At 36.5% G+C, this 12918-nt stretch overlaps 1 protein-coding gene across 6 annotated transcripts in view; it reads left to right on the top strand.

The window, feature by feature from the left end:
* KRIT1 (KRIT1 ankyrin repeat containing) overlaps positions 1 to 12918 on the top strand; it is a 32996-nt gene that overhangs the window by 6369 nt on the left and 13709 nt on the right. For all 6 annotated transcript variants that reach the window (XM_058183127.1, XM_058183126.1, XM_058183129.1 and 3 more), the window contains 8 exons: positions 328 to 417; positions 1678 to 1807; positions 3308 to 3551; positions 3639 to 3754; positions 5516 to 5659; positions 9082 to 9238; positions 10036 to 10143; positions 11408 to 11564. In XM_058183127.1, coding sequence (XP_058039110.1) covers positions 328 to 417; positions 1678 to 1807; positions 3308 to 3551; positions 3639 to 3754; positions 5516 to 5659; positions 9082 to 9238; positions 10036 to 10143; positions 11408 to 11564 — 1146 coding nt within the window. The remainder of the gene's footprint in view (positions 1 to 327; positions 418 to 1677; positions 1808 to 3307; positions 3552 to 3638; positions 3755 to 5515; positions 5660 to 9081; positions 9239 to 10035; positions 10144 to 11407; positions 11565 to 12918) is intronic.

Genomic DNA, 12918 nt, shown 5'->3' with positions numbered 1-12918 from the left:
AAGTTTTCAAATAGCATTAAAGGCAATCCTTTGTAAGGTGTGTTATAGCTGTTTTCCCTAAAGATTACCAACTATGTACTATAAACCATTTGGTGGGACACCAGCATACTTAGTAAAATTGTTTAGAATCATCAGTGGTCATGACAACCCTTTGAATTCAAAAACATTTTTACATCCACTGTTACTTCCAAATATGCAGGTTTTTCAAGAATCATTCTTCAATTCTAAATCCCTAGGCCATCGATCTAGTTTTCGGTGTATTTTATATGTGATAGAAAAATACTATTTCAGCTATTTAATTGACAAATATTTTCTTATTATGTGAAGGAAAAAGAGTTCTGCTAATGAAGACATTTCCACTTGGGGAGGACACAGGCAAGGATGCATCTCTTTTCGTTGTACCAACAGTTGTCAAAGGTAAGATAAAAAGTGCATTTTAAAAGTACAAGTTAGAGAATATTCTCTATATATGTATTGCTTCTGGGGATTTTTTTAAAGAAATCTCTCTATATTAGTTTTGATGTGGCTTGTGTTGTTTTTTATTTGTTGGTTTTTATGTGGCTGGTTGTTTTTGTTTATGTGATACAGATGATTAATTAACTTATGCTGCTTATTTAACTAACCCCATTACTTTGTTTTGCCTAAATGTGCATTTTATGCCATTTATGAAAACACATTTAAAAAAACACATGTCTCAGTCTTTATTCTTTATCGGTTATCTATCAATGATCTCATTAGGATCATTTTGGGAAATCAGCAATGGAGAAGAAAGCTGTAAGCCAGTAGTTCCCATTAGGTAGGAAGGTACTACAGATGATTCTTGTGCAGGCATTTTTCCTACACATCTAAGGATTTCCTATTTTTTCTATGGTGTCTAGTAGCACTACTGCTTGCTGGCTTGTGTGCTAGTCTTTAAAAGCTGTCAGTAATGTGATTATCTGTGTAAAACATCGGTTCACAAACATTATTCCAAGTTGACTATGGAAATTTTCAATCATCCAGGCTATAGTTATACCAAAGATGGTTTTCCAAAATGCAAGTGGACTTTCTTGGTTTTTCTCCTTTGAAAGCATTTCACTTTTCAGCCAAGAAGCTTCTTGGATGTCAGAACTGAAGAAACTTATTGGCCTTTGAAATGACATTACTCCAAATTCCAAAGATAGATTTTAAAACAAATATGCTTTCTTTAATTTCTTAAATTATAATATTTTTTTGCTTTACCAGTTTATCACTTCACCAGTTTATCTTCTGGGCTTTAATTGTTTTTCCAATAGTCAAGTTTGTTAGAGTATTTTAAATTTACTATCAGTTATTGTTCATTGGATATTCCTCTTCCTTGAGATGATTGGTTTATCATTATTCTTAAAATAGAATCTTTGACTGTTTGTTTATGAATATCTTAGAGCCATACGTCACATTTTTTCTTAGCTTATACAGTTTTGTTTAGACATTTACACTGATAGAAAAGAAGTGGGAGCTCCCATTCTTTCTTAAAGTGATGTCTGAAGGACTATGGCCTAGATAAGGAAAAAAACAAAAAACGGCAGCAAAAGTATTTCTGTACAGTCTAAGAAGAGTATGTTGAAAAATATACCTACAGGAATAAAAGTATAAGTGTAAAATGTAAAAAAAAGACTGAAAAGTGCTTTACCTTTTTAAAAATCTTTCTCTTTATAGATAATACAAAGTATGTTTACAGTCCTGGATGCCCAGTTTTCTACTGTTTACAAGACATCATGAGAGTCTGCAGTGAATCGAGTTCTCATTTTGCTACAATAACAGCTAGAATGTTACTTTTCTTAGATAAGTAAGAAATGTTTTTTTCTTTTTCTTTTATTTTAATTTTAAAATTGTGTCTGTAGGAGAATTACTCTCTCAGTAATTAACTTTTGTGACATACATAGTGCCTGGTGCATGGAATGGAGAAATACATTTTGTATCAAATAAAAGGTGGCCCTCGATTTACAACAATTTATTTAATGACTGTTCAAAGTTACAACGACACTGAAAAATGTGACTTATGACCATTTTTCATAGTTACCACCTTTGCAGCATCTCCATGATCATGTGCTTGGCAACTGGTTAATATTTATGTCTTGCTGTGTCTCAAGGTCATGTGATTTTTTGCACCCTTCTGACAAGCAAAGAGTCAATGAGGAAGCCAGGTTCACTTAACAACCAGGTTACTAACTTATCAACTGCAGTGATTCACTTAACAACTATGGCAAGAAAAGTTATAAAAACTTTTTAACTCATTTAACAAATGTCTCACTTAACTACATAAATTTTGGGCTCAGTTGTGGTTGTAAGTCAAGAACTACCTGTATGAAATAAAAACTATGGGACTGAAATTCAGTTGAACCTTTCTGATCAAGTCATAATTCATCTGAGTGAAACTCAGAACATTTTGATAATTATAAGTTTCAGCTTCCCTTGCCTGCCCCCCAAGAAAGCACCCTGGAGAGGTCTCAGAAGGCAAATGCAGTGAGGCATTCTGTTTCTCATGCTTTCCTTTTTTATGGATGGGTATCCCAGCCTGCTTGTCCTTATCCTTAGCTGGTGGAACTGCATACTGCCACCCAGGGATGGATTCTACGTACCTTTACTACCGGTTTGCAATAGGAGCATTTGCGCTTGTGCTTCTGCGCATGCGCAGATCGCCAAATATGATGTCAGGGTGGGTGGGCGGAGCCTCCCACCGCTTTTACTACCGGTTCTCAAGAACCAGACAGAACCACTGCTGCCACCTTTGAAGTCAAATGCAACCTATCCAACAAGCTGCCCTGTCCCATTTGGGAAAATAAAAGGAAAGAGAGCTCAGCTAGATAGGATGTAGTATGGTTGAATAGAAGGACAGTAGTCAAATGGGGTTGTGTCTGAATTCAAGCGTGACATATCAAACCTGCCATTTATTCTTTACATCTTCCTGCTGCCGTTCTTTCCCTTACTTCTCCATAGCTCCCGTTATTATATCCTGCCATTAGAGGCTTTGGGTTTTTCCCATTCTCCTCACCCTAAAATACTTCTGTTTGGAACATTATATGTTTCAGATCCATGCCCTGATGAAATGTTTTAGTCTAAACATGAACCATTCATAAACAGTTCTTCCATGCACGTCCCTAATATATGTATTTGTACATTTCTGCCAGAACTCACACTTTAAAAAGGCAGAGTTTAGGAAGAAATATTAACAGTATATATAAAACGATGCCCATCATTTATAGATGGGGCAGTGTGAGTCAACCACCCTGTTTCTTGTTTGATTGCATGGGTAATACCGGTGAGTCTAATCCATTCTTTTCTGCAGATGGTTAGAAGAACGGCATTTGCAATCACATTCAATCCCAGCTTTATTCAGACCATCTCCTTTAGAGCGGATTAAAACAAACGTTACAAACCCTGCTTATGCTGTTGAACCTGGACAGAGCGAGAGTTCCCTTCACATGGGATACACTGCGTTGGAGATCAAGAGCAAAATGCTTGCACTAGAAAAGGCGGACATGTGTATTTACAACCCTTTATTTGGATCTGATCTTCAGTATACCAACAGAGTAAGAAGAAATAATTATTAATATCCTTTTGGGCTTCATATTTTCAATTTGGGCTTTAAACTTTTTGAAATTCTACAATATTTCCAGGTGGACAAAGTAGTTATAAATCCTTATTTTGGACTTGGAGCTCCAGATTATTCGAAAATACAGATTCCAAAACGGGAAAAGTGGCAACGAAGCATGAGCAGTGTCATGGAAGACAAGTACTATTTTATTTTTATTCGTTTTAATTATTTGTTGTTGTTTTATCCAGTCAGACATAACTGACTTTCGAGACAAGTGCTCTCCGTGCTGCCCTATTAAGCACAACTTCTTTTAACTGTTGGATATTCAACTTTGTATCATATTTTATATTATCAAGCCAGCACGTTCTTGGCTTGCCCCTTTTTCTTGTTCCTCTAACCATTCCTAGCATCACTGATTTCTCCAACAATTTGCATGCATGACACAGGCAAAGTAAATCAGACATAGTCTTATGATTTTATCTTCTAATGATGCATCTGGTTTTATACGATTCAGCACCTCTCTGTTTGTTGCTATGACTGTCAACATGCAATAATTTATGCCACGCCACAGTGCAAAGATGTCAGTTTTAATTATATTTTCATACAATAATTTTCATTTATTTATTTTTTTAATTATGCCTTTCATAAGCTTTATTTTATGATTTTGTTAGTGCTTTTGGTAAGGCCAATTTTTTAAGGAAAAGGGTGGGAGTTGGCACATAAATACCGTGTTTCCTCGAAAATAAGACCCTCTCATATTTTTTTGAACCCTGAAATAAGTGCTTGGCCTTATTGCCATGCATTCAAAAACCCTATTGAGCTTATTATCAGGGGATGTCTTATTTTGGGGGAAACAGGGTATCACTACCAAACCAAACTCTGTTGATATAAAAACCTACACAAGATAATCACAAAAATTTTTTTGAAACCAAACTGCTTCTAGTGCTGCCGAAAACTATGTAGATGAGTCTGTGAAGGCATTGGGAATTGAATTCAACATGAATTCAACATGAAGCAGATCTTTCTTACAGCTTTTTAAAATATTTTGTCAAAAGTGCATGGATTTTTAAAATGAAATGTGTTACTGGACTAGATCTGTGAAATGTAATATAAACTTGGCATGTAATTTGTTCAAGTGCATTCACTTATATTGTATTAGAAAATAGATTCATATGCTGTTTTGTACAGATTAGATTAGATTAGATTAGATTAGAATAGAATAGAATAGAATAGAATAGAATAGAATAGAATAGAATAGAATAGAATAGAATAGAATAGAATTCTTTATTGGTCAAGTGTGATTGGACACACAAGAAATTTGCCTTTGGTGCATATGCTCTCAGTATACATAAAAAGAAGATACATTCATTAAGAATCATAAGGTACCTGGGCAGACCCGACCCTACATTAATTATATTTATACATCTTCATGTATAAACTACCATTTTAGAATGGTGGGGAGGGAGAAAAGAGGAGAGAGTAGGAGGTAGGAAAGAGGAGAAGAGGGGGAGAAGAGGGAGAAGAGGAAGGAAGAGGGGTAGAAGAGGGAGAAGGAAGGTGTAGGGTGGAGGGAGGAGAGGATGTAGATAAGAGAAGGGGAGGAAGCTCTGGAAAGTAGAAGAAGGTAGAAGAGGGAAGAGAGTTAAAAGGAGGGGGTGGTGACTGGGCAAGCCCAACTAATTGTATATGACTGTACATTGGATGAGCTGTTGGATATGATTGTAAAAATAAAACATTTTGTAAGTGTTGTAAGGTACAACACTTAATGATAGTCATAGGGTACAAATAAGCAGTCAAAACATACTAGGAAACAATGTAAATCGTAAGGATACAGCAACAAGTTACAGTCGTACAGTCTTAAGTGGGAGGAGATGGGTGATAAGAACCATAATATTTTATATTCTGACTGTTTTCTATTGGGACACGATTTAAATGTTACATCTTTTTGATTCCTCTTAGGGAACGTCAGTGGGTTGATGATTTTCCTCTTCATCGTAGTGCTTGTGAAGGCGATACTGAATTACTGAGTCAACTTTTGGATGAAAACTTCTCTGTAAATCAGTTGGATAGTGATCACTGGGCGCCTATCCATTATGCATGTTGGTGAGTTCAATGCAGTTGCAAATCAACCTACAATTGTTCAGAACTGAAGTGATTTTAATATAGAAAAAGCTCATTGCAAAAGTCACAATGACACGCTTGGGTCTCCCTCCTGCATTATTTCTTGAGGTGCCAAAACAGACCTGCCCAACAACCATCCAGCTCCGCCTCTGATATAGCTGAAGATTCCCAGACAAAAAAAAAAAAAAAAAGAGACAAACAAAAAAGGACTGGTTTTTTGATGGAATAGATCAGCCATCAATATTCCAGGTTAACAAGAAAATTATATCATCATTCAAATATAGTCAAATGGCTTGAATTTGATTTTGGTGAGCTAATGACCTGAGATCATTTCATTGAGTTGCAGAGCCAATAGGAAACAACCAATCCTCCTGCAAGAGTTAGCTTGTTTCAGCACATTCCTGGGGATCTTGTTCTTAGAATACGAAAGCAGCACAGTCCAATAAAGTTTGCATTGCAGGGACATTGTTCAGCAACAATGGGTGGAGGATTGATGGTTCTTGCTGTATGTTGCTCTGCCCAATTGGATCAGCAAGAATCTGCCCCGTTTGTTGTTTATCAACCCAATTGGATATAGCAAAAGCACTTAGAGTAATATTCCGCTTCGTAGTGCTTTACAACTTTCTCTAAGCAATTAACATAATATTGCCCCCAATATCTTATGTGTTTGAAAATTCATCCCTACCCAGGATGCCCTAGGGCTAGGCCTAGTGGTTCATAAGGATCTGAGGAGCTATGGATTTGGGGACGATGTACATTCTCCACTGAGGGGAGGCACTTTGTGTCAGAAGTTGAGGAAACAAAGTCTGTTAGTGACTGAGCTGCGACCATTTTTTCCAATAGTTTTCCTCAGATTTTCTAAGTTGCGTAGTATATTATCTTGTCGGTCGCTTGGTAAAGAGCCAAAAGTGCTGATAAGTCCTGCTTTAGGTTAGTTAGGAGAGTCTTAATTTAGTAGATCAAACTAACACTCATGGCCTCACATTCTCAAATGCAGGCGCACTGCAGTGGCTGCCTTGGAGTCATCTGGGACTAAATTAAGATGGTTGTTTAATGTCCATTGAGATTCTCAGTTATCCAGGTCATGGTTGTCTCAAAAGTGTTTTTTCAAGAGACTATGAACTTTCTTGCTTTTCTTTGAAGACATTCCGCTTCTCATCCAAAAAGCTTCTTCAGGTCTGGCTGGATGGTGGGGAAGAAACGTATTGAATGAGAAGCAAAACATCTTCAAAGAAAAACCAGAAAGTCCAGTTGCCTTTTGAAAAAGCACTTTTGGGACATGGATGTTTGATATAGCTGACCTAGAGTAGAACAGCGGTTTAATCTTTTTGTGATAAAAGACTCTGCTGGACAAAATTTCAAATAAACCTAAATATGTTCTCATCTTAAAGAACATCAGTAGAATGGTAAGTTGTTTGAAAGAAGAATCTGTTAAGACACTTGGGAGCCATTCAGAAGCGCATAGATCTCTCTGGCCATGCTGGCAGTAAGTTGACTCAGAGAAGTTACTATTGCTCTGTTAAAATTCTAGCATTTGATATTACAGCTATTTACAATACGCTGAGAGCAGTCTGCCGTGTCTGCCATAAGCAGTTTGAATTACAAAGATTCTTCTGTAGCAGCTGGGGGAGCTTTAGTATATGTGAAGTTCACCCCTTTTGCCTTGTCAGGCTTTAAAGAGTATTCATGTAGTGTGGCATTTTGTCAGATTGTTTTACTTTTTCTTTACTTGCCTCAGATAAAAGCGTTAAATGGATCGCCTTGATAGATATGAATAGTCCAGTTACATGCTTTTAAATATAAACTTATATATCCTCTTTCAGCATGTCCAGTTCATATTTCATGACTGAGAACTGTTCAAATTAATGGAGATCAAAGTTTAACCTGTGTGCAGGCACTGTTCGGCCATATGCTCTATTGAATTTTCCCAGGGGAAGTTCTTCCTCTTCTGATTTCAGCTTTTATCCTTAAGCTTGTTTGTAATTCCCAAGGATGGTAGATGGGCTAATTAGCTGGAATGATGACCCACAATTAGGATGGCTCTGACAGTTGTTGTTTTTCTGTTTGAAGGTTCCATTCTAAGGCATCAAATTTGTTTGAAAAGAAAGAAACATTTGTTTTACTTACAGATCCTTGTCTTCTAAAATGCTCTATCTTTGTTTGTTTGACTGATTTCTGTAAGAGAGTGTGTCTTGGCTAATGACATGTCATTCTTTCTTTTTCTCACATCATTCATGTCCACAAACAATTCTTTATCTATGCTACCTTCACATTTGTTTCATCCAAAGTAGTATAACTTAAATTTAAAAGAAAGTCCCATTAAAACTTGCTAAAAACTAATGATATAGCTACAAGAAAATGTGTGTTACTGAGCTGATAGTTTTGCTTCCCCTCAATACAGTGAATATTGCTTTACTATACCTGATTAGGATTTTGTAACATGGGAAAAGTCTACCTTCCATATCCTATACTGGGAAGTTTGAATTCTATTAATAAGATTCCAAGATAGGGATTATTGTGCTACAGTGCAAATCCAAATGAAGCCATATAGGGTATATGTCCATCATCTCTATACATATATACCTGATAATAATAGTATTTCAAAAACTTCTGATGATATTTATTCATTGGCTGTGAAAAGATGTGACAACTCGAATATAATTTTTTTGTGGAGTCTTCACAAGCTAGTTAGTACCTGGTTGTCGGCAGGTGAGTTTTTGCAATTTGTTTTGCTACTATGAGCTGTCTTCCTGCTATAATATCTCTTGAATCTTGGTTGAGAATGATAGTCATTCTTTAGCTATTTGGAGTCAGACTAGAAAAGTAAGGTGTTAATATTTCTGGACCTCATATTAGAAGTCTCAACACTTCCCTTATACCCAAATTATACACAATTTGTATAATTGTGGTTATATTCTTACTGACCACTAGAAAGAATGAGATAATTGGTTTTATTTTTGTTAGAACATATCAGGCATAGATGGTTGTATATATGTTGTATGTTCAAAACCTTACTGGAATTTAAATTCAGAGGCTGTGAACATTTTATTTGAAAAATCTGGATGAAATAGTGGTAGATAAAAATATCTGGTCTCCTTAATATAACTTAATGAATTAAATAACTGAATTCATTTAGAATCATAAAGGAGTTATTATTTTTCATTAGATTGCACCTGCATTCTGAGGAAGGAAATGTATTTATTCAAGACATCTGTCATGTAGTTTGTACCAGGATTATTGATGAGAAAGATTAATGCTTTGGAGGGTTTCTAGAATTATTTTATACATGTTTATATTTATACATAAATATATGTATTTATTTTTTTTATAAAGGTGCCAATCTCTCAGAGAAATGATTCTAGGTTGAATAAAATAAAATCCTTTATTTTATTTTCTTCGGACAGGTATGGAAAAGTAGAAGCGACAAGAATGCTGTTAGAGAAAGGAAAGTGCAATCCAAATTTGTTGAATGGACAACTCAGCTCCCCTCTTCATTTTGCTTCTGGTGGTGGTCATGCCGATATTGTTCAGATTCTCCTAAACCATCCAGAAATTGACAGGGTAAGGGTTTTTTTACTAGTTGCAGTTAAACATGCTTAAAGGGACCCATTTTGTCCTTTGAATGACAAAAGTAGGGGTATCACTTTTGTCATTCAGTTTTTGGTATCACTGTGGTACATAAAAAGTTAAGATTCTTAAGGAAGAACTGATTTCTCTTGCAGGGTTTCTGATTTGCTATTGCTACAATAATGATTAACATCCTCGCCAGCCTTTGAACAGTGTATGTAATTAACCTTTTCCTAGGAAAGACTAGGAAAGTGTCAAAAGTGCTCTTATTTATATTTAGAAATGGTTTGAACTTCAAACCTAAAGTTCCAGATCTTATGTGTTGGACCTGGAAAGCATAGATGAGCATGGAGACTTTTAGATGATAACTTAAGAAGGCTTTTGGGACAGGAAGATTATTGTACATGTTGCAATTCTTACCAAAACTATAATAATATTATAACATGTGTTTTACAAGAAAGCAATCTCAGGTACAAGTACCTGCAATTTTAAAAATGGCTGGAAAAGACATTTTCTGAAATCCTGGAGAAATCAGGAACTTTTGTAATGTTGGGCACCAAAAAATGAAAAGAAAAGAAAACATAAACACATCCAAAATCTCATGAAAATTTAATTTTTGAGAATATTTTGTGAGATTTCAATGACTTTTTAAAAATTATTAAATAACAATGGTGTAAAAATATATGTAAAAATTACTGGGTTAGATAAATTCAGTCTCACTAAAAGGAAAATACCATTTGATTTTATATTTGCAAAATTGTATTTTTAAGTTGTCTTATTTCTGTTTGTAGCACATCACTGATCAACAAGGAAGAACTCCGTTGAATATCTGTGAAGAAAATAAACAAAATGAATGGGAAAAAACAGCTATGTTACTTAAAGAGGCCATTAATAAACAAGTAGGCATCATGTTTCTAATATTATAATATCTACATTTTATAGGTTAAAAAGGTTCATATCAAGTATAATGACCAATAATTTAAGTGACTGATTTTGGACCATTACAGCAAGGCTAAGAACTATAAAGTTAAAGATTCCTCTTGCACATATGTGGTAGTCATTCCCGACTCTAGGGGGTGGTGCTCATCTCCGTTTCAAAGCCGAATAGCCAGCGCTGTCCAAAGACATCTCCGTGGTCATATGGCTGACCAAAGGCACACAGATTTTTTCTGCTTGCATTTTTTATGTGCTTTCAAACCGCTAGGTTGGCAGAAGCTGGGACAAGTAACAGGAGCTCACCCCATTACATGGCACCAGGGATTTGAACCACTGAACTGCCGACCTTTCGATCTAAAAACTAAGAACTAAAATCTCTGTTAAAATTAATAACATAATTTAATAAATAATGGTTTTCTAAAACAGGGTGGGTTTTTTGCATTTAATTTTCTTACGTTGCTTTCTATCAGTATAATATGGTTTCAGTAGATTAAAACAAACTTTTCTGAAATTCTTGGAATTTCATGGTGAACTCTAATGTTCCTCCTGACCCTCTGCACAGAGAAGGGGATGAAAGACATTGTCTTGACCTTCAAGGATGCTCATTACTGTATTTTTCAGAGTATAAGATGCTCCGGACTGTAAGACGCACCTACCTTTTTTGGTGAGGAAAACAAGAAAAAGAAACCTGCCTCTGCCTCCCAGCAATATTGCCTCGTTGCAGCAAACAGCAAATAGCCTGCTTTAGTTTCATTTTCATTTTTAGCATAGCTTGATTAGCACAAGAAAAAATTAATCTGCTCCCAGCAATTTACCTCCTTGCAGCAAGCAGTAGAGGTCCACGCAGCAATAGCAATGCCAATCTCTGCAGCCTGGAACAGCTGAGAGTCGGGAGGCCAATTTAAGGGACAATCAACTTGTGCTAATTAAGCTGTGCTGAAGCTGAAATGGGATATTTCTTCTTGGTGCTTGCTGCAAGGAGGTAAATTGCTGAGGTAGGGGCCAGTGGATGGGCGAAATTGCTGGGGTGGGGTCAGTGGGTGATTGGGGCTATATTCGGTATATAAGACGCACCCAAATTTTCACCCCCTTTTAGGGGGGGAAAGGTGCGTCTTATACTCCGAAAAATATGGTAATTGCAAAAGGGATAGTTCCAATAACTATGTATTTTGTTTTGCTATCAGTATCATGCAAAATTAGCTGATTTTCACCTTCAATTTTCTATAGTATGAAAAAGTACGAATTTATAGAATGGATGGTTCATATCGTTCTGTGGAATTGAAATATGGAAACAATACTACTGTGCAGCAGATAATGGAAGGCATGCGTCTTTCTCAAGAGGCACAGCAATACTTCACTATTTGGATCTGTTCTGAAAACCTTAGTGAGTAATTAAAAATGCTTTTGTTGGTTCTGAAATATATTGATTTTAGAGTACAAAACCACTTTTTCTTTTACTTCTGATAGTGGTCAACAGCCGTAGAAATTATATATGGGTAGTCCTTGATTGTGACCACAATTGAGTCCAAAATTTCTGTTGCTAAGTGAGACAATTGTTAAGTAAGTTTGCTTCATTTTACAACCTTTCTTGTCACAGTTGTTAAGTGAATCACTGCAGTTGTTGAGTTAGTAATATGGTTATTAAGTGAATCTGGCTTCCCCATTGACTTTGCTTGTCAGAAGGTTACAAAAGTTGATCACATGATCCCAGACTGCAGCCGTGATAAATATGTGTCAGCTGCCAAGCTTCTGAAATTTGATTATGTGATAGTGGGGATGCCACAACAGTCGTAAGTGTGAAAAACAATCATATCACTTTTTTCAGTTTAATTTTGAAAGCTCACTAAATAAACTGTTGTAAGCCAAGGACTAGCTGTATTTAAGATATTTTTTTAAAGACAACTGGGCAAAGTCCTTTAATCCTATAAAGCAGAGGTATCAAATTCTATTTCATCGAGGGCCGCATCAGGGTTGTGTTAGACCTTGGGCAGCCATGGTGGGCGTGGCCAGGGTGGGCATGGCCAGCTTGATGTCACTTGTGTCGGGGGCACCTATGGTGGCCCGAGTGCTCTGCCAGAGAAAACAGAGCGTGGCCCTCCCGATCTCCATTTTCACTGGCAGAGGCACCACGGGCTGGTCCTTTGCTGCTTCAGGGAGACCCCAAGGGTCAGATCTAAGTACCCCACGGGCCTGATCTGGCCCATAGGCCTTGAGTTTGACACCCCTGCTATAAAGACATTTAAGCAGCAGTGAAATCGCTCCTGGTTCTATCTGGCTCACCGAACTGGTAGCACTGGCAATGGGAGGCTCCGCCTACCCTCCGGGACAACATTATGTCCCTTTTTTTACCATCTGTGCAGGTGCAGAAGTGGCACACACGTGCTCCTGTTCCCAAACCGGTAGCGAAGGTAAGTGGGTTTCACTGCTGCATTTAAGCTTCAGTTTGAATGATTGTAGAAGCTGGAAAAATCCTAATGACATCAATGAAAATATTGATATTCTTTTCGGTTGACATGATTTTGAAATAAGAAAATGCAGATTCAGATTCTCCCCAATAAAGATAGGACGAGAATCTTAGTTTTAGCTGAGCATGTATGGTTTTTTTTATGCAAACCAAAAATTATAGCTTAAAATAAATATAGATTTTCTAAGTGAACTACAAAAGCAATTCAGGCTTTAAAATTAGTTTGTTGAGTAAATGAATAGAATTTACTTTAAAACTCAGTAAAGTATGGTTT

The sequence above is a fragment of the Ahaetulla prasina genome, chromosome 4, assembly GCF_028640845.1.
Source record: "Ahaetulla prasina isolate Xishuangbanna chromosome 4, ASM2864084v1, whole genome shotgun sequence".
Taxonomy (NCBI): Eukaryota; Metazoa; Chordata; class Lepidosauria; order Squamata; family Colubridae; genus Ahaetulla; species Ahaetulla prasina.
The sequence above is the reverse complement of the archived record's forward strand: the minus strand, read 5'-3'. Positions and strand labels throughout refer to the sequence as shown.